The sequence below is a fragment of the Microtus pennsylvanicus genome, chromosome 19, assembly GCF_037038515.1.
Source record: "Microtus pennsylvanicus isolate mMicPen1 chromosome 19, mMicPen1.hap1, whole genome shotgun sequence".
Taxonomy (NCBI): Eukaryota; Metazoa; Chordata; class Mammalia; order Rodentia; family Cricetidae; genus Microtus; species Microtus pennsylvanicus.
Genome location: NC_134597.1, coordinates 24989601 through 25010507, shown reverse-complemented (window position 1 = coordinate 25010507; position 20907 = coordinate 24989601). Strand labels below are relative to the sequence as shown.

The 20907-nt window shown below is 41.2% G+C and overlaps 1 protein-coding gene and 1 long non-coding RNA gene across 3 annotated transcripts in view; one reads left to right on the top strand and one right to left on the bottom strand.

Annotated features, from left to right (window-relative positions):
* The window catches only part of Mkln1 (muskelin 1), a 120152-nt gene extending 108884 nt beyond the window's left edge, over positions 1–11268 (bottom strand). Inside the window, exon 1 of the mRNA XM_075953747.1 lies at positions 11147–11268. Within this exon, the coding sequence (XP_075809862.1) occupies positions 11147–11244 (98 nt within the window). The 5' untranslated portion in view covers positions 11245–11268. The remainder of the gene's footprint in view (positions 1–11146) is intronic.
* Positions 11269–11395: 127 nt separating this feature from the next.
* LOC142838366 (uncharacterized) lies at positions 11396–20432 on the top strand. Of its 2 annotated transcripts, XR_012908549.1 has the most exons (4): positions 11396–11482; positions 11868–11938; positions 15867–15916; positions 16525–20432. It is a non-coding gene; the product is annotated as an uncharacterized LOC142838366 (long non-coding RNA). The 2 variants fall into 2 exon arrangements; XR_012908548.1 differs by having other exon boundaries at positions 15867–20432.
* The last annotated feature ends 475 nt before the right edge of the window (positions 20433–20907 follow it).

Below are 20907 nucleotides of genomic sequence, written 5' to 3'. Positions count from 1 at the left end.
AGATAGGAGCAAATATATCCAAGGATGAAAGTACAGAGTAAATATGTAGACATATACATTCTCAACAAAAATAAAGGAAGATAAAAGACTATCCTACCACAAAAATTAGTACAACTGAGTTTAACAGCAAATTAATCTAAGCCCATGTGGTCATTTTCAATATAGGGCTTTCATTTATTGAGTTATTTTAATCGATATAAATAAATTATTTTAAAATAACTAATAGTTTTTTAGGCACTTCTTCAATAAGAAAGGGGGAAGAAAAAGAACTGATAAAAAAATTTGACCATTCCCCAAATAGTTAACGCCAGAAATTCTATTCCTAGGCACATGTGGAAAAAATGAAAACATTAAGTTCACATAAAAAATCTTCACATTAAACAATGTTTATTGAAACCTTGTTCATAATGTCTAAGAAGTATATATAATCCAAACACCCATCAAGTAATGAATGCACATTCATATTACTTTCACATCTTTACACATTCATATTAGCAGACAGGAAATAGATATGGCACAGACACATGATATAGTATGCATGAACTTTAAAAGCAGCACTGTAAGTAGAAAAAGCTAGTCACAAAAAAAATGCATTTCATCATCCCATCTATATGAAAGACCTGGAATAAAAAAATCTGCAGGGACAAAGAGTACTTAGTACCTGCTTATGGACAGAAGGTCAGTGGAAGGGGACTATTCTTCATAGCAACTACAAAAACATGGTAAAATAACTACAATAATAGTTGCATTTATCTCTGAATATATTAAAACCCACTGATTTGGTTATTTTAAGTAGCTAAAATATATTGTATATAAATTATACATTAACAACAATATTATATAAAAAAACCCTAAAAATACTTATAATCAAGAAATTAGAAGAAACCATATCCTAAAATCAATCAAAACATTGGTAGTATCCTTGAAACTATTATTAGGCAAATCAAATTTTTGCATTAAACTGAAAATTTTAAGTTCTTATTAGAAATATTGTCTTTAAAAATTTTAGTAACTTCATAATAAAAGTCTCAAAGACACAGATAAGAAACACTCCATTCCAAGTTCTTCCAATTAAATTCCTGACCATTTCATTTAAGATACTCTCAGACTTTGCTGAAAACCATTTAAGACATTTAAAATAAATTATTTTCTGTTTTGAACATGTCAACATGATGTTCCAGTGCCAAACCAAAATTACCCTTAGAAAGAAAAATGTAATTAAAAATGTCTTAATTCACTCATCTATTCGAATAGTAATAAACATTATGCTTAGATACAATGGTGGGGGAGCATACCTTACTCCCTATGAAGCTCACGGTCCAGTTGAAGGGGATAACTATTAAGCAAGTAACAAGACAAATAAGTACATGGCTGAAAAATATAATGCATGATCTATCAAATAGGCACATATTGTTATCAAGTATTCAACCATAAAGGTGGGGGACAGCTACCAGAATTATGGAGAAGAGGGGGGTAGACAATGTCCTAGTAAAAAAAAGCATTTTAAGTGACATTTGAAGAATAGTTGTTAAGTCTTATGATTCTTCTAATGAAAGCTACCTAAATGAAAATGGCAAATGGGGGAAGTGGACAATGAAAAGTAAGGGTATCACACCTAAAGGTGTTAAAAAATATTCAGTTTTCTTTACATAAGTCCATTTCTTTTACAACAAACGCAAGGTGATAATACTGTCTTTGTTACTCTTCTACTGCTGTGAAGAGACACCATAACCAAGGCAACTTGTAGTACTCGGGGGTGAGAGCTGAGAGATCAGAAAAGCAAAGCAGCCAGCCATAGAAAGCTCTCACCTCTACCAATACTCAGACTGAAAGGATGATCCTATCCTCAGGCTGCCTCTGTTCCAACAAACCTCAGACCACACTGAGCTCTTCTCTCCTCCTGCCTCATCTACCCAGCCCCATCACTTCTCTCTCCACTTCCCTAGTGCTGGGATTGAAGGCGTGGTATCTGAAGCGCAGGGATCACCTTTGTCTGAGCTCCGTTTCTCTTTCAGACAGATTTGGTCTTGTGAAGCCCAGGGTGGCCTTGAACTAACAGAGATCCCTTTGTCTCTGGACTACTGGGATTAAAGGTGTGTACCACCACCTATAGCTCTATACTCTGATCTTCAGGCAAGCTTTATTTGTTAAAATATAATAAAATACCACTGCAACAACTTATAAAGGAAAGTATTTAACTGGGGGATGGCTTACAGTTTCAGAGGAGGAGTCCAAGACCATCATTAACAAGGAGCAGGGCAGTGGGTAGGCAAGCATGGTGCTGGAGCAGTAAAGTTGGAGGGAGGGAGGCAGAGAGAGAGGCCTGCCATGGAAGCTCCAGTGACACACTTCCTCCAACAAAGACACACCTCCCAATCGTTCCTAAACAGTTCACCGACTGGGAACCAAACATTCAACTACGTGAGCCTTGGAGGGCCATTCTCACCACCACAGTCACAACCTTAATAAGATATACTAGTCAACAGTAAAGGAATGTAAGGATATTCTTAAAGTAATAAATACTAATAGTCATAAGCCAAAAGACTGACACTAAACCCAATTGTCTCCCCTCTAAACATGACTTAACATAGTTGCCACAAATGTTTAAATTAAAAGTACAATTAACATGAAATCATGTTACAGGAATGGAAAAATAACACATATTTATAAAAAAGATTAAATTTCAATTCTAGACCTTACAAAAAACAAGTCTCAAAAAAGATTTATAGATCAACAAAACCAAAAGCAAAACACAACTAAGTAATTGTTAGTAAGCAGATGCTTAGACAATGCTAAGATGAGCACACAGGCCTGTAATCACAGAAAGAGGCCTGAAACATAGTATTTTCAATATGCAGGAGGAAAGAGAAATCTGAGCTAGCTCTAATTTAACAGTAAGATAAAATACTCAAATCTTGGGACAGTAAGATGGCTCGGTGGGTAAAGGTACTTGCCACCACGACCGATGACTTGATTTTAATTCGTGAATCTACACAGTGGATGAAAAGAACCAACTCCTGAAATTTGTCCTCTGATGTCCACATATATGCCATGGTATGTGTACACAAATAAATACACTCACACTCTCTCATTCATTTAAATTCTCTTTCTAAATAAATGATGAACAATCTTAATTTTGAAAAATCTGTGTGTTGTTAAAAAGAAATAGACCTCAAATATGAAAACACAAAACATGCACAGTAAGAGGAGGGCTGGACAAGTAGCTATCTAGCACGCATGAAGTCTTGGGTTCCAATCACCAGCATCACTAAGTAAAATCTAAGTAAAGCTTACACCCAACAAACAGCAACCCAAATAATGCAGATGAAACCACACTAAGTAGATTTCAAAAGCAGGAACCACAAAGTATTATTAGAGATAAAAAGGGGCATGTTATACCCATTCAAAGGCCCAATTTGCTAGAGAGATAAAGCTAAGCTATGTTTGTATGCATCTAATCACATGACTTCAAAACATACAGTACTTGAAGAAATAAAAGGAAAAATGCAGATTCATAACCACAGAATCACCCTGAGGTAATGAAAAGGAGAAAAAATTAAAAATCAGTAAAGCTGGAATGTAGTTTAGTGAAAGAGTATGTACCTAGCACACACGGGGCCTGGGTTCAATCACCTATGCTCTAAGGGGAAAAAGAAAAAAAAGAAAAAGAAGCAAGGCGGCAAACGGCTAACATTTAAAGTCATCTACAGCTGCTGCCTAGTGACCCAAGATTGAGGCCAGAAACCCAGGTAAAGGTCAAGGAGGAAATAGACTCCACAGTTGTCCTCTGACCTCCCTGCAGGCCATGGCACATACATCATACAGACACACAAAATAATAAAACTTAATTTAAAAAAAAACACAATAGATTACAGAACATTTGAACAATAAAATCCACAAATTTGACTTTTGAAACATACAAGAAAGACAGTCTGTAACAGAATAAAGTCTTTTCAAGAATACATAAATTTATCAAAATACTGAGCCATAAAACTAGTCTCAGCAAAGGTATGAGGTTATTTAAAATATGTTCTTAGCAAAGCTAATAATTCAACGTAAAAAAGATAGCTACAGAGCCTGGTGTGGTGATGTACCTTTAATCCAGCACTCAGGAGCCAGAGGTAGGTGGATTTGAGTTCAAGGCCAGCCTGGTCTACGTAATGCATTCCAGGTCAACCAGCCAAAGCTAAAATAGTGAGACCTTGTCTCCAAAACGAAAAAAAGAAAAAAGAAAAATACGACAAGACAGACAGAAAACAAAATATTAAAAAGTAAATTCAATTTTAAACAAGAAAACCAGGCATAGTGGTACAAATAGGACACTGAGGCAGGGAACTTGCTTGATCACAGGTGTTGAAGAGAGACCAGCCTGGTCAATATAAACATAACCCATCAGGGGGAACAGAAAATGAAAAGACAAAATTCTAGCCAAAGGATAAATGAAAGTAAAATCTGGATAATGTTATGGTTAAATGGTTAAAAAAAATTAAACTTAAGGGGCTGCTAATCCATACAAACAGAAAATCCTAGTCTTCAACATATATATTAGAACTAATAGCCTCATTTTCCAGTTCTCATTACCTGTCATCCAAAGTATATTAGGCTAGGGCATCTCACTTAGTTGCTACTTTGCAACTTTATAGGGGCAGATTTCAGGTCACTCAAATCAATTCCATATGAAGATAAAAGTGACTTTCCTTCTGTATATCTTAAAAGATGGATAATTCTTAGTGGGTAACATTTATTTTATCATAAACAAAAGACTATTTAAATAAACTGCATTCTTTTTACCTGTAACACACATATACACATGTATATGAATGTATATATACATATTCATATATAAACAACCATTATTTTTATTTGAAGGATTTTTATAAGTCATGGGGCTTATAAACAAATGATCTTTCTGAGAAGTATTATCCTAAAGTCTGCTGATGAGAAAACTGCTTTCCCAAAGAATGCCAATGTTAAAGGCAAAACAAAAACTATTACATTAGTGGGCTACAATGCAATACCAAAGAAAGACATAAGTATGGGAAAGGGATTTGTTGGAGAAGGGTGATAAGAAAAAACAAAAATATCATATGCATATGTGAAATTGCCAAAGAATTTCATAAAAAAAATTTTAATTTTTTTCATTATGTGTATATATGTTTGTGTATGTTTGTATGTATGTTATCTGAGAGTAAGTGACCACAGGGGCCAGAAGAAGATGTAGTATACAGGTGGTTATGAGCTATATGTGGGTATTGGGGATTGAACTTGGGTCCTCTGGAAGAACAATGAGTGGTTTTAACCACTGAGCCATCCCTCAAGCCCCTAATCAATTTTTTAAAAGAAAATAATTCTATTTATAATACCATTAAAAAGAAAATAACAATAAAACTGACAAAAAACATAAAAACTCTAAAACATTCAAATAAAGAAAGCATAAATAAATGGCAAAACAAAACAAAAAGAAACAGAAAACACCTACCACATTAAAAAATGGGGAGACGGCTCACTGGCAGACTGTTACTACACAGCGTGAGGAAGCTCTGAAGTTCAGATCCCCGCACACGCACACGCACACGCATGGAAAGCAGAGGTGGCAGCGCTGAGGGGCAGAGAGGTAGATCCACCCCAGCAGTTCACTAGCCTAGTAAGACAGAGTCTGTCTCCAAAAAGACTGTGAAGGTGTGAGGGTAGAGTGCTCAGCAGGTCAAGGTGCTTGCCAACAAGCCTGACCATCTCAAGATCCATGGGGTATGCCCTCAAAGGTAATTCAGACACTATATCAATAGTCTATATTCAGCCTATAGAGATCAATCATTCTATAAATTTTCTTCTCTAAAATAATTTTTTACAGACTTTAATAGCTAGTATTATAAATAAGTAATAATCAGAGATCTTAACTGGTCATTTTTTTGAAACATTCTATAAATCTCTCATTTCTAAACCATCAGGATAGCTCAGCAGTAAAAGCCAGTGAACCTATGACCTGCATTTAATCCCAAGACCCACATAAGACGGAAAGAACTAACTCCCAAATTGTCCTGATTGTCACAAGCACATTGTGACACACGTGCACATGCACACACACAAACCATAAATAAAAATGTCACTTAAGTAAAATCAGGAAATCTCTCATTTCTAAAGGTAATTTCTGAATGACCGAAATGTAGCAGAATTGAATGGTTATAAAGCATTGAAATACATATTATCTGCATATGAAACATCAAGAACTTCCTGTATCATGCCCAAAAAGTTAATGCAAATATTAGAGCCATTTGTTTTTCTACATTTTTTTTCATAGACAGGATCTCATTATGTATACTAGCTGGCTTCAGACTTACAGAGACCTACCTGCCTCTGCTTCCCAAGTGTTTGAGTTAAAGGCTAAGGCAAGAATGTTGGCTCAAATTGAAGGTCAGCCTGGATTATATAGTAAATTCTATGCCAGCCTGGGTTAGAGAGTGAGACCTTGTTTCAGAAAACAAATGAAGCTGGGCATGTTGATGCTCACCTTTAGTACTAACACTAGGGAGGAAGAGGCAAGACGATCTCTATGGGGTGGAGGCCAGCCTGGTCTACATAGTGAGTTCCACAACAGCCAGAGCTACATAGTGAGACCCTGCCTCAAAACAAAATAAAACAAAAACAAACAAAATTAAAAACAGAAACAATGTGATTCTAAATTGCCAAGAATGTTTATGACCTAGCCCAGGTACCCAGAATTCAACAGTCTACAGAGATCAGCAAATAGTCTTGCTTAAAGTGCCTTTAATCCAGCTGTTGAACACCTAGGAACTAAGAACTAAGGAGTTTCCTTTTTTTCTGCCTCATCAGTGCCAGGTGTGGTGGTGCATCTTGTAAGCCCAGCAACTGGGAGTAAAAGGCAGGAGGTTCAAAGACAAACAGTTCACAGCAAGTTCAAGGTTGACTGGGCTATGAAACAAGCTCAGCTAGAATGCAAGCTGAAAGACTGACTAAGCTACATAAGGCTCTATCTTTAAAAAAAATTATCAGACAAAGAATCTCACTATTCATAGTGACCAAAGAATAGCAAAAGCAAAAATAAAAGTAAAAAAAGGTTAAATGCCCCAATAGTAGGAAACCAATTAAATATCATTATCTAGAATATAAATGTATCCATGCAAGTGAAAAAAAGAATATTCAATCTCATAGGAAAATGTCTATTATATAAAATGAGCATCCCTTAACCAAAATGACTGGAACAGAATATCTCTCTCTGATTTTGGAATTCTTTAAATTTTGGACTTTGATGACTAAGAATCTCTAATACAGAAATTAAAAATCCAAATTGTCCCCAAATCGATATGCTCTAAAATCCAAAATATAGATGCTCAAAAGTTTCAGATTTCAGAGCTAATGGGTTTTCAATTAGAAATACTCAGCTATACTTACTTAAGTATACTAAAGAGCATAAAAAGGACATTAAATACTAAGCTGAAAAGATAAGCAGGCATGACAGACCTGGAATCATGTATCTGAAGGATGGGCAGGAATCTCTGCATGGGGGGGATTAGGGTAATTTACATTTGTTTCTGTGGATATTTAAAAACTATGCTAACTACAAACCTTTTCCATTTCTGCAATGAGAACAAAACACCTACTTATTTTTAAATGTGAAAATTTTTAATTAGTTGAGCTGAAATAAATTCGTCTATCCTAACCAAATGTTACTATTAAAATTATTTAATTCATTCAAATAAAATAAAATTGAGAATTATTTCTCATCAATGGAATTATCAAAGATGTAAAGTCAGCTTTAAAGACTCAGTTTTCATAGCAAAACCATAAATACCAATATAAAATACCCCTTGCTGTTCTAACATAAGAGCAAATTTTGTCTGCAGGCACAGAACAATCACATTGCATACTGAAGCAGCTAAAGGAACTTGTTAGGGAAGTCGAGAGAGAGCCCAGGACAAGAGTCCTCCTCAGAGCTGAGCAGGGTAACCTCCTTATCTCAGGTTCCCTAGCTGTAACACATGTATCACATTCATCTTGGTGTTTGGGCTGAGATTAAGTCTAGGAACTCATCTAACTGCTTGGGAGAGAATGGAAGACAATAACTGCTTGCTATTGGTAGAGCCAGTGAATAGTGGGCTTAAAGAAGAGCTTGCCAAGCCTCTGTAAAGCTGTATGGTGTGGGCAAGTATCTTACATACTGTCTCAGCTTTGTCATCTGCAAAACACAGGAAACTCGTTGCAGGTTTGTGCTTAAGATTAAACAAAACTATATGAAAAAAAGCATCTCAAGGACAGTGAGTAACTATAGCCAACATTATCACAACCTACAACAATAAACATATAAGAATAGGGATCACTATAAAATGTTTTTACATGTAGTATGTTCAATTCTACCAATGATCACTTACATATACCTCCTTTAGCTCTCAAATTAGGTATAAATTTTAGAAACAGGTAAAATACAAGCAAATTAAACACACTGGAAAATAAAAGGCCAATATTAGTTTCCAAGTTTTTTAAAAAAAAGTGCTATCTTTAACTAGACTTGTTTTAACATTTTAAGGATCAAATCAACCTTAAGAGTTAAAGGAGAAATGGCTTTCTAGAAAGAAACTTGAGATTGGAATTCTTCCATGACTTCATGGTGTGGGGGGTGGGGCAGTCCTATGCACGTGGTATATATGCACAGAAAAGTGTGTGTGCCAGAGAGGCCAGGAGGACATAAAGTACCCTACCCTATCACACTCCACCTTGCTCCTTAAAGTCAGAGTCTCTCACTGAACCTAGAACTAGAAGTAGGTTGGGACTCAGCCTCAGGGTTCTTCCAGTCTCTACCCTACCAAGAGCAATAGGGTGACAGACTTGCCATACGAATCTGTCCATGCTATGATTTGAACTTGGGTCCTCAAGCCTGTACAGAAAACACTCTCTAGACCTTTACATGTCTTTAAACAACTAACTAAAATACAAATGCCTTTAATTGAAGAATTCTTTCTATGATTCCTCATACAAACATCTGTATAAAAGCAGTAAAGAAGCAGTGGTTAGGGTCTAGCCTCCCGTGGGTGAATGGCCTTTCCATGTCTGTTTCCACATCTGGAAAATGGAGATCTGGGGGGGGGGGGCAGAGAGGGACAACACAGGTCTCACACACAGACAGCCCAGGTTGACCTTAACTTTACTATGTAACTGAGGATGACGGTAAACTTCTGATTCTCCTGCTTCTGCTTCCGCTTGCATTACAAGCATCTCCTACACGGCTCAGCTTTTAACACTTGAAGAATTCATAATACAGACTGGCATATGAAAGACATAAGATCTCACCACCCCCAAAATGCCTAGATTTCTGTCAATAAATATTTGCTGTTTTGTGAACAATTTCAACAAATGGTTGGCTACACTTAAAAAAAAAATTCGCACCTGCTTAAGATATCGCATAATACCTTTTACTGTCTCACCCCATTGGAGGTCATTTAGACCCCATCTCAAAAACAGTCAATTCCTTTCTTAAACTTCCCATCATACAAAGTTATAACAGTCATGCTTCCTAACATGACTACTAAATTCAGAACCAATAATTTTATAATTAAAGTAGGCACACACCAACTAGCCTGACAAAATTCTCAATCTCAAGCCGCCTAACACTCAACCACTCTCCTTCAAAGGCAAGTTTTCAGATTACTAAACTCTATGGTGCTTTAAAATAAGAAACTATACTACATTTTTAAAATGTCACTGAGATTAAACAAGATACACTAAACGAGAGTACAAGTTATATATGTATTGCATACTATTTTCCCAACGGCCTTAAGAAACCTATAGCGATGGATTTCTCCCAGTTACATTTTAACTGCAACAGCAGGTTCCGTCCACTCCAAATCAGCATCTGATTAAAGTCACTATCCCACCAGATCAACTCTAAAGAAATGCTTTCTTCCTTAACGTGCCCATACGAAACAGGTAACTCAAATGGGATTTGGGATTTCCAAGGCTTGTGCCTACACCAGAAGTTTAAAGGAAGGGCAGCCAACCAATCTGTAAGTAGTCTCCCTCAAGATCAGAAAAAGAAAAACGCCATTTGAGGTAGTGGACCGCCACCAACTCTTTAACCTAGACCCAGAAAAATGTGAAGTAGCTTCGGAGTCAAAGAAGACTTAGCCAAAACAAAAAGCAAACCAAAACAGAGGTTCTGGTACCTATGGCCACATGGCAACTTCAACTGAAGGTTAGTGTTGATCTAGCTCACCCTCAAATTAAAAGCTGGGTTCCAACATCAATAGGGGATGTGGCCATGTAGCAGGCATCACCAGGCCACAACCGGCCAGATGAGACCACAGGTCAGCAGCCTGCGCTGGGCCATGGCTACAATGTCTCATTGGCAACCCTTGACCTGGTGAGTAGGAGGGCAGGCTGGCAGTCTAGGAAGATTCTTCTACTGGCAGCTTCGCTTTGAGAGTTCTGCCTGAGACGCTACCTCTGGACAAATGTGAGGGATTGTAAAAATATAAATGGGGGAGGGGGGTCATTGTTCAGTGCACTCCCGAGATGCAGTCATTTTATTTGTATAGCAACAGAAAAATACATCGGTTCCCTGTTTTGCTCGTGAAGCCCTTTCTGCTGAGAGGGTAGTTCCCCAAGGCGAGCAGCACGCCCCCAGACCTGCCCTCCTTCCTTAGCTTCCCCCGAACTTCCAGCCCCCACAGCAAAGACACCCCTCTGCCAGCCCTCCAAGTTCCTGCCAGGATGCAGATGGACTCCCTAACTTCTCCCACCGCCCGGGCAGAGCTAAGCACTTTTAATGCGGGCTCCGGAACTCCGCGGCTGCACGGGCCGAGGCGTCCTGGAAGGGCCCGGCCCCCGACGCCCCGGCCACCTCTGACGGCGGGGGCGGCTCGCACGCCCGCACGCCAGCTGGACTCCGAGCCCCGCTCCATCTCAACTCCCTCGCCGCCGCCCCGAGCTCGCTCCCCGGGCCTTCACCCCAGCCTCGGCCCGCCAGGCCGGAGCTCTCGGCCGCCACGCCGAGACGCTCCGCTCCGGAGGCCGCGCGTCCCCCTCACAGGCCCCGCCTGGGCCTCTGGGCTCCGCTGCCCTCCACCGCACGCTCGGCCCGACCGCGCTCCCGCCGAGCAGCGCCGACAGCTCGAGCGCGGGGCCCCGCACTTACTCGGGAAGGTAGGTGGAGGAGAAGGAGCTCCACTTGTGCAGCGCGTAGGGCAGAAGCCGGCACTCAGGCGCCGCAGGAACAGCTCCGCCAGCCGCCATCTTGTCAGCACCGTAGCGGCCGCCACCGACCGCCGGCCCCGCCAGGAGGAGGGCGGGGACGTGGCCTGCTCTTAAAGGGGCCGCACCGCGAACCCAAACGCGCTGGGCGGGGACTGGCTGGTCGGCAGCTGCTTCCTCCGGTTTCCCACGCTGTCCTTTCCTAGCTGACCCTCCCGAGAAAGCTTTCCCGCGAGGCTGGAAGAGGAGTGGCAATGAGGACTTTTCTTACAAGCCGCAGGTAAAGACAAAGACAAGAACATTTTTTTGGGGGAAAAAAAATCTTAGTTATAGAACAGGAAGGGAAAATGAGATCCGCTTTGGAAAGAGAATACCTTTCCTACTTTGGAAACCACTGCCCTAGCCTGATTATAAATCCTTTAAGGAAACAGTGGTGAAGAGAATTGAAGTGCAATAATAATGTATTGTCTTTGTCTCTGGACTTGTCCTGAGGTTAAAAAAAAAAATGTCCTTGTCACCGTGTTCCAGGATCAGATGGAGGCAAGAAAAGGAAAAGCTAGTGCGTTCTGCTTACAGTCTCTAACGCAATGTCTACATTGTAAACATTTCTTGTGAGCCCTCTCCTACTAATAACATTCTTGTGGCATCGTTTTTTGTTTTTCCAGAAACATTAAATCACATACCAGGAGAACGTTCTTAGAGTTGGAAAGCTGTGCATCATCAATTGTCTCAGTTGGTAGGTCTGCTTGCTTTTGATTTTAACATAAATTTAGCCCAAACATTTGGCAAGAGAGAACTGCTTGAGAAAAGACCGTGTCCTCTTCAGACGCAATAGTATGTACACTGCCGCCCTGGCTTCCCCCCAATACACACCCTGTTCAGAAAGCCAGAAGGGCATCATCCCAGCTTCTTATCACAAAAGGAACACCTGGTCTAAATATGTGGCAAAGATAGATAATGCTCCCATCTGGACCGCGAATTCTAATCAGTATTAATAATAAAAACCTACCTGGTCTACAAGACCTAGTTCCAGGACAGGCTCCAAAACAACAGAGAAACCCTGTCTCGAAAAAACAAAACAAAAAAAAAAATAATAATAATAAAAACCTAGAGTCAGATACTGGGGTTAATGCTGAAGATCGGAGGAGCAGAGCAGTCAGCCACTAAAGAGTTCTTACCTCTACCAATGCTCAGACCGAATCGGTGATCCTGTCTCTGCTAACCCTCAGACTGCATCCGTCTCTATGAATCCTCAGACTGCTCTGAGCTCCTGTCTCCTCCCGCCTTATAATCCTCTCTCTGCTCAGCCATATCCCTTCCTGTCTCCACCTCTCTAGTGCTGGGATTAAAGGCATGTGACACCCCCCCCCAAGTACTGGGATTAAAAGTATGGACCTCCACGGCCCCACTCTTTCTCTTTTAGACTGGATCAATTTTGTGCAGCCCAGGCTGGGCCTTGAACTCACAGAGATCCATCTGCCTCTGTCTCCCACGTGCTGGGATTAAAGATGTGTCCGCCTCTTTGGCTAACTAGTAATTTAGGTCTGCACTCTGATGTTCAGGTAAGCTTTATTTGTGAGATTACAAACAAAATATCACCACACCCATGTAGTAGCTGTTTGTCAGGGTAAAAATATTTATTTCCTTGCTTAGCCATTGGCATTACCAAAAAAGTGTGTCACTCCTTGCCTAAGAGGTTGGACTCCTGAAAGCTTGGATGGTGTCATCATGTCAAGCTGAGAGTGAAAAAAGCTCAAGCAAAGAGTTTCTCAATAAATGATCAAGTGAAACAATGCTCTCTTTGTTTATGATCGTTACCCGCCCATCAGCCCTCTCCACTTCTTTGTTGGATTCATTTCATTTTTGTAGGGCTAAAGGGCCAGTTAAAGAAACCCACCCTGGCCCTGGAACCAGAGTCAGTGAAAGAAACCCACCCTGGCCCTGAAACCAGAGTCAGTGAAAGAAACCCACCATGGCCCTGGAACCAGAGTCAGTGAAAGAAATACTTTAGCCCTGAACCCAGAACCAAGAAAATGCACCCTGACTCTGAAACCAGAGCCAAAGAAACACGCTTGGACCCTAGAATCAGAGCCAGTGAAAGAAATATGCCCTGACCCTGAAACTAGAGCCAGAAGGTTAAAAAAAAAAAAAGGCCAGTGTAAGAAATATACTTTGACCCTGAAAGCAGAACCAAATCTGCCTCTGAACAACTAAGATGAAAAAGCAGCCAATCCCTGTGCAGGGAAATGAACCAATCACTGAGCAGAAAACCAACAAATCCCTGAGCAGCCATCTAATCAGTCTGAGCTCAAGGGACTGAAATCTGACCATTTCCCATCCCGAGACTCTTCTCCCTGGAAAACCTCTGCCCCTAAGAAGCCCTGTATAAGCCCTGCACCTGTTCAGTTTGCTATTTCCACCCTGGCAGAGGCAGCCATCCTCCTGGATTCTTTCCTCCCAATTAAGCTCATGAATGAGGTTTGGGTGAAGACCTTTCCCACCTTCCTCTCGCCTACCAGAGTTGTTACAGTTGGGGGGCACCAGAGCTGAACTGTAACAGCTTCACTGGGGAAGCCCTCTCCTGCCCAAGCAGAGCTGTTACATTGGGGAAACCTTTCCCTAGAGCAGGACTGCAAACTGCTGTGTTTACTGTGGTATTCCTTGGCTCCTGATTGCCAGAATACTTTTCCATCTGAGCTGTAACACTCAGTATTCCTGGGCCCCTAATTTCCAGAATACTCTTCCATCTGAGCTGTAACACTTAGTATTCCTTGGTTCTCGACTGCCAGGATCCATTTCCCTCTGAGCTGCAATGCTTACAATTTCTATAGTGGTCTTTACTAGGAAAGCATTAGAAATGTCAACTAGGCCCCAAGTACAATCAGTCTTTAAGATTCCTGTGCTTTAAGGGTGAGACTTTGTTGGGAAAGGGTACAATCCCAGAGGTATTAGTTAGAGAAATGCCTGGGATGGAGGGAACCAGCTACAAAGAGATTATCATGATGGGAAAGGTTGTCTCTAAAAGGAAGATGAGATAGGGATTCACTCCAGTTATTTTGAGGCCCCACAGTTTGTTAATGCCTTTCCTTACCTCAATCTTAATAAGTCCTTTCTTGTTTTTCCAGGCATAGAATTGTAAAGTTACTGATCAAACTTTATGGAAAAAAAAACAGGTCTAAACCAATTCTTTTTTTTATCAAGATTGTAATTTAATTACGTTTCTCCCTTCCCTTTCCTCCCTTCAAGCTTCCATTGGAACCATTTGCTTGCCTTTAAATCCATGTCCTCTCTTTTCATTACTTGTTATTACATGCATGTATGTACTTGTATATAAATATTTATTCCTAACTATGGCCTGTTGAGTCTATATAATCTTACCTGTATATATTATGTCCTCAGGGCTGACCATTTCTCACTGGACAACCAATTGGTGTGCATTTCCCTAGGGAGGGCCACCTCTCCGGCTTCCAGCTTGACTTGGCTGCTCCCTGTTCTTCATAAACTTTGAGGCCCCTTGGGCTTCCTTCCCCTACCTCCCCCCACCCTCAGGCAGTTTTAAACCAACTCTTCTTAAGTGTTAAACTTTCCTGTAACTTGGGGGTGGGGAGGGGCATGAAGTGGAAGTTGTTACACTTGTTGCTTTCACAGCAGCAACTACCTTGCCTGACCGGATTTGACTCTGCAGAGGACCTGTTGCCTCTGCTTCTCTTGAGGACTGAGATTGCCATGCCCAGCTCTTCTATGACTTTGTAATCCCCTTCTGCTGTAAAGTGCTTAACAAGGGGCCCTTCATTATGCCTCCAGCATGTGCTCAGGCTCTCTCTTTCTCTGCTTTCCTTCACCCCCCTCCTCTGCACTCTATTACGGTCATACTAGTCAAGCATTCCAAATTGCTGCTTGCATGGCAAGCATCCTCTCTATCTCCAAGACGCAGTCTATTCCTGGCCTCCCCATCCCTTATATTTTATCTGGCTGACTCTACTTGCTCTTCAGATCATTTGATCTTGGAAAATCTTTCCTCATTACCTATTTTAAGATTACTTGACATTTTCTACATTTCCCTTAACATCCTGAGTTCCCCCTCCTTAGCTTACCAATCATCACAATATGTTTCTGTTTCTTTTGTATTTCTCTGTCCTGTCGAAGATAACTCCCATTGCGGTAGGAGCCATAGATGCGGTAGCTATGAACTGTAGTCTCCATGTATTGTAGTCTCATAAATAGTAGATGCTCAGTAAGTGTTACTGGAGAATGAATCAATGGTGCTGAAAGAGAGTTTCGATCAGAGGCAAATGGACGGCAAAGGAAACAGAGTGTCAAAACACTGCAAATATGTGTCCCTTAGCTAGGACTGCCAAGCACAGTATAAAGAACTAGGGGATAACAGATTTCACAAATGATGGAAAATTTAAAGGAGCCCTATGCTAATAGAAATACAAACAGATGTATTGACACAAAACTTGTAGAAATGTGAAAATTGGAGATGCCAGAAATTGCAGACTCTGCAGAGGATCCCTAGAAGCTAGACTTCTAGGGGTTCATCTTTACCTCCTTCTGCCTCTGCGGCATGAGTTTAGGTGTGGGGGTTGTTTGCAGAGATGCACATGGAAGGCCTAGGTATTGACAGCAGCCAGCCAGTTACCCTGTATCATTGTATCTTACAGATGGGGCCTGTCACACCGTCATGGAGCATGAGGATCATCGGGTTTTGGAGGTCAGCAGTGCTATGGTAACACACAGTGTTAGTGTCCCAGTCTTCTTAGCCCCCAGAGGCCTCTGCAGTATGTTTCTCAAATCCTTCTTCCTGGGGGCAGCTGATTATGGTATTAAGATTTTGCCAGCCACTCTCTCTTTCTCTCTCACTGCAAGAAAGACTTATTGGGGGGAAGCTATGATACCCTACATGGTGATCAAAGGAGCCAGACAAAGCCCGACTTCATGAAACTAGCATTCTCTGTGTTTGGCCAACACGTATACGTCATCTGGATAATTTTTAGTATCTGCTAAATACTTAAAAGAGAATAATCCGGAGAAATTATTAGATTGGCCAGATTCCCTAAAAGATAATATTTGAGCTGATGTCTATATAATGAGGAAGAGCCAACCACTATAAAAGGCTGGATTGAACCAGGCAGTAGTGATATATGCCTTTAATACTAGCACTCAAGAGGCAGAGGCAGGTCAATCTCTGTGGATTCCAGGCCAACCTATGAATTGAGTTACAGGGCAGCCAGAGCTGTTATATAGCAAAACCCTGACATGAAAAACAAACAAAGTCCAGGCAAAGCATGGATCGGTGACTGCTGCAATGCTTTGTTCCAGGAGACCAGCTGCTCAGTGAAACATGCTGACCCTCTGTGGGTCAAAAGCCCATCCTGTTGATCATACCACAATTCTTCCCAAATGAGTTGATAATCTGGAATAATTTCAATAAACTATGAAGTACTTACAAATATCAAATGTTGCCAAGTAGTAGTAATAAAGGCCACAAGAGAGGCAAAGCAAAACAAACACAGCTGAACCTGTTTTCCTGCAAAGGAACATCCCACCTGGCTGAGGGCAAAAGACATTTGCTTATAGTCCAGGATGGGATTTCACAGTTATGCTTGGTAAGTTATACACAGCCATGACAAAATACTTGAGATAGGGTAACTTAAAAAGGAAAGAAATTTATTGCTCATAGTTCCAGAGGCTGGCAGTTCAAGATCAAAAGGCCAACAGGTTCAGTGTCTACTGAGGGCTGTCTTTCTGCTCCTAAGATGGCTTATGTCCTCGAGGGGAGATGTATTATGGCAGGACATACAGTGATAGAGGAGAATTAAGAAGCCTATTTTTTCCTTCTCACCTTTTTATAAGAGGACTGAGCCCTTTATTTTATTTTTTGAGACAAGGTTTCTCTGTAGCTTTGGAACCTGTCCCAGAACATGTGGCCTTACCTCTCTTCCATCTTGTACCTCCACGTCTGGCTAGTGAGTCCATCTTTCTTTTTCCCAGAGTCCTCTCTGTCGCCAGAAGTCCCACCTAACCTCTTCCTGCCTAGTTACTGGCCATTCAGCTCTTTATTAAACCAATTACCATGACACATCTCCACTCAATGTACAAATATCCTACAACACAATAATTCATTAGTTAAGGAAAACAATCTTGACAGAGAGGCCCATGAGGTTCTTGCTTTAGCTCACCAAGGACACTCGGAGTTCATGGTCTCTAACAGATTTTGATAATTAGAACAGGTGACACATGACAAATTATTCAATTTGCTGTCTTCTAAGCAAGCTCTGACGTAAATGAAGAATGTCCTTTTACAGTGGTATTCAACATATGAGAACACTAATCCCGAAGTATGTTAGCTGCTGTGGCACCTAAGACACTTATACAACTGAGCTGTGTGCAGATGTGCATCTAGAACCCAACCCCTGATTTTTCTTCTGCATTTCATGAGAAATGTGTGTCATATATACATGATATATATATACACTTATCAATTTATGTTATTATTCTTCAAATTCTCTATGATAGGCATATGCTAGACACTCAAGAAGCATGTCTCAGTCAGGCAGTGGTGATGCAAACCTTTAATCCCAGCACTCGGGAGTCAGAGGCAGGCAGATCTCTGTGAGTTCGAGGCCAGCCTGGTCTACAAAAGCTAGTTCCAGGACAGGCTCAAAGCTACAGAGAAACCCTGTCACGGAGAAAGAAAGAAAGAAAGAAAGAAAGAAAGAAAGAAAGAAAGAAAGAAAGAAAGAAAGAGAAACATGTCTCTTGGTTCCTTCTGAATTTCTTCTTCACAATATACAATTATGTTTCCACAAACTTCAAAACTAGATAGAATTACAGGCATAAGGTCGTCAGTCCCCACTTGGCCGGATTCAGCATCACTGAGGAGTCAAGCCTCCAGGTGCACCCGTGAGCTATCATCTAGACTAAGGTTAGCTTCTAGGAATGTCTGAAAGAAATTATTTTGATTAGGTTGATTGATATGGGAAGACTATTCCCTAGGAGGGGGATTCTAAACTATAGAAAATGAATAGAGCAGGCGGAGTGCTCACATTCCTGGTTCTCTGCTTTCTACCTGTGGATGCAGTATGAGCAGCTACCTCAGGATCATGGTGTCTTCCGTACCTATGATCTATGAGATAGAATAAGCCTTTCTCCAGAGCTGCTTTTGTCAGTATGCTATTTTATCATAGCATCAGGAAAAGAAACTAAGATAGAAAATTGGTATCAGGAATGGGGTAATTGCTATGATAAACCTGACCACACGGCTCTTAAGCCTTTGGAATTGATTTACGGGAGGAATGTCGACGAGTTTGGCACTCGGGACTAGAAAAGCCCTGGAAGGCTAGAAACAGAGCTTAAAGGGTCTTTGAAATACAAGAGTGTGGAAAAAATACAAAAAGTGGAGACCCAGCTCGTGAGTTATCAGAGGGAAACAAAGACTACGCCAGGAATTGAGCTAAGGACCATTTGTGTGATATTTTGGCTAAGACTCTAGCTTTGTTTTGTCTTTATCCTGAGAACTTGAATGAAGTTGAATTTAAAGCTAATAGACTAATTGTTTAGCAGAGGAAACTTTAAGTTAGGAGAGCATTCAGGCGAGTGGTAAGGAAACTGCAGTTTATTAAGTAGAACAGCACCACCGAAGAGAGACCTCCTGCACTGCACTGGGGGGATTGGAAAGGCACGCCCAGAGCGAGATCCTGCCCATCAGTGGCTCCATAGCAGGAGGGTCTAAATGTGTTTGAAAGGAGAGCCTAGACATAAGTGTTCTCTGCTCAGACCCAATCACCTAAGGACGTGTTCCATCAAGGTCAGCCCAGAAAGCATATGAACACTGCTGTAGCTGCATCACGAGCTGGCAACCGAATCTGGCAGCATCATCCACATGGCACTGGTATGGAAGTCATTAAAAACGAAAATTTAGAAGCAGTCATGGAGTCCTGACCTGGGGTATCAGAGAGCCACTGAGACCAGGAAATGGGTGGCAGAGTCACAGTCCCTACAAGGAGGCCATGAAAGGCCAGTGCGTGAAGCTGTAAAGGTGACACCCAGCTTGCTGGGGTGACTAGGGGGCATTAGAGATGCGAGAACCATGGGGTGTTTGCCAAGAACTGACAGCGCAGTGGAGCCAGCCTAGGAGAGAGGCTATGTGTGCCACCGGCGGCAGAGCTGGAGCAGGGCCATCCGGGCCATTTGGAGCCCAGATGATTCTATTACAAGCCTCGGATGCTACACACAAAGATGTGGGATTTAGTGTTTGCCCTCCTGGATTTTGGTCTCACTTTGATCCAATCATTCCTATGCCCCTAATTGTCGTTTTTGGAATGGAAATGTTTACCCTGTGCCATTTTACATTGGAAGTATGTAACTTGTTTTTTATTTTATAGGAACTCAGTTAAGAGACTCGCAACTGTTACTGGCTATGGCAGCAGTTCTCAACCTGTGAGGGGGATCAAACAACTCTTTACCTAGCAGATATCCTGCATATCCGATATTTACATCATAATTCATAATAGTAGCAAAATTACAATTATGAAGTAGCAGTGGATTAATTTTATGATTGGGATCACTACAACATGAAAAACTATATTAAAGGGTTGCAGCTTTAGGAAGGTTGAGAACCACTGGGTTTTTATTTTTGTTTTTGATGTTGAGATGCATGCACTTTGCTTTATAAGATGGTTATGAGGCTGTGGGGATAAGGGAGTCAGGTCCTACAGAACAGGAATTACAGATGATTATGAGCCACTGTATGGATTCTGGGAACTGAATCTGGGTTCTCTGCAAGAGCGACAAGTGTTTTTATGAGCTATCTCTCTGGCTGCAGAAGACCCTTTTCAACTGTAAGCAAGACCATTCCCTGGGTAGGAATTCTGAAGTGGATAAAGTAGATAAAGTGAACTGAGAGCCAACATTCATTGTCTTTTGCTTTCTGACTCTGGGTCTAGTGTGTCCAGCTGCCTCAGTTCCTCTGCCACGGATGGACCCTTTCAGTATGAGCTGAAATAAACCCCTTTTCTCTTGTGTTGCTTTTGTTATGGTTTTGTGTTTTGTTGTTGTTCTTTAGTTGGTTGGTTGGTTTTGTTTGTTTTTAACCACAGCAACAGTAAAAGTAACTAAGCTATTAAAGAAAGTCCCCAAGGAGACTGGAACCATGAACTCACCCCATTGAACATTTCTTGAATACTAGGAGCTTCTTTTACTATCTCAGCTCTCACAACAGCCCAGCGAGTACTAGATACTTGGATATCAAGAATCACCAAACTCAGCCAGGCAGTGGTGGCACATGCCTTTAATCTCAGCACTCAGGAGGCAGAGGCAGGTGGATCTCTGTGAGTTTGAGGCCAGCATGGTCTATAAGAGCTAGTTTCAGGACAGACTTCAAAGCTACAGAGAAGCCTTGTCTTGAAAAACAAATACAAAAAAAAACCAAACCAAAACAAACAAACAAAAGGCACCAAGCTCCTATTATGTACCCTCTCTGTTGAAAAAAAATCCCATGTGTATGCATCCTCACCATCGCTCCAGGATTCACAGAGCTAAGAGGAGGAATCTCTGATATATTCCTAAGACTAACAATTATGATGCCAGGCTGTGGTGGTTCATGCCTGTAATCCCAGCACTCTGAAGGCCGGGGCAGGTGTTCAAGGCCAGCCTGGTCTACAGTGTGAGTTCCAGGACAGCCAGAGCTGTTCACGGAGGAAC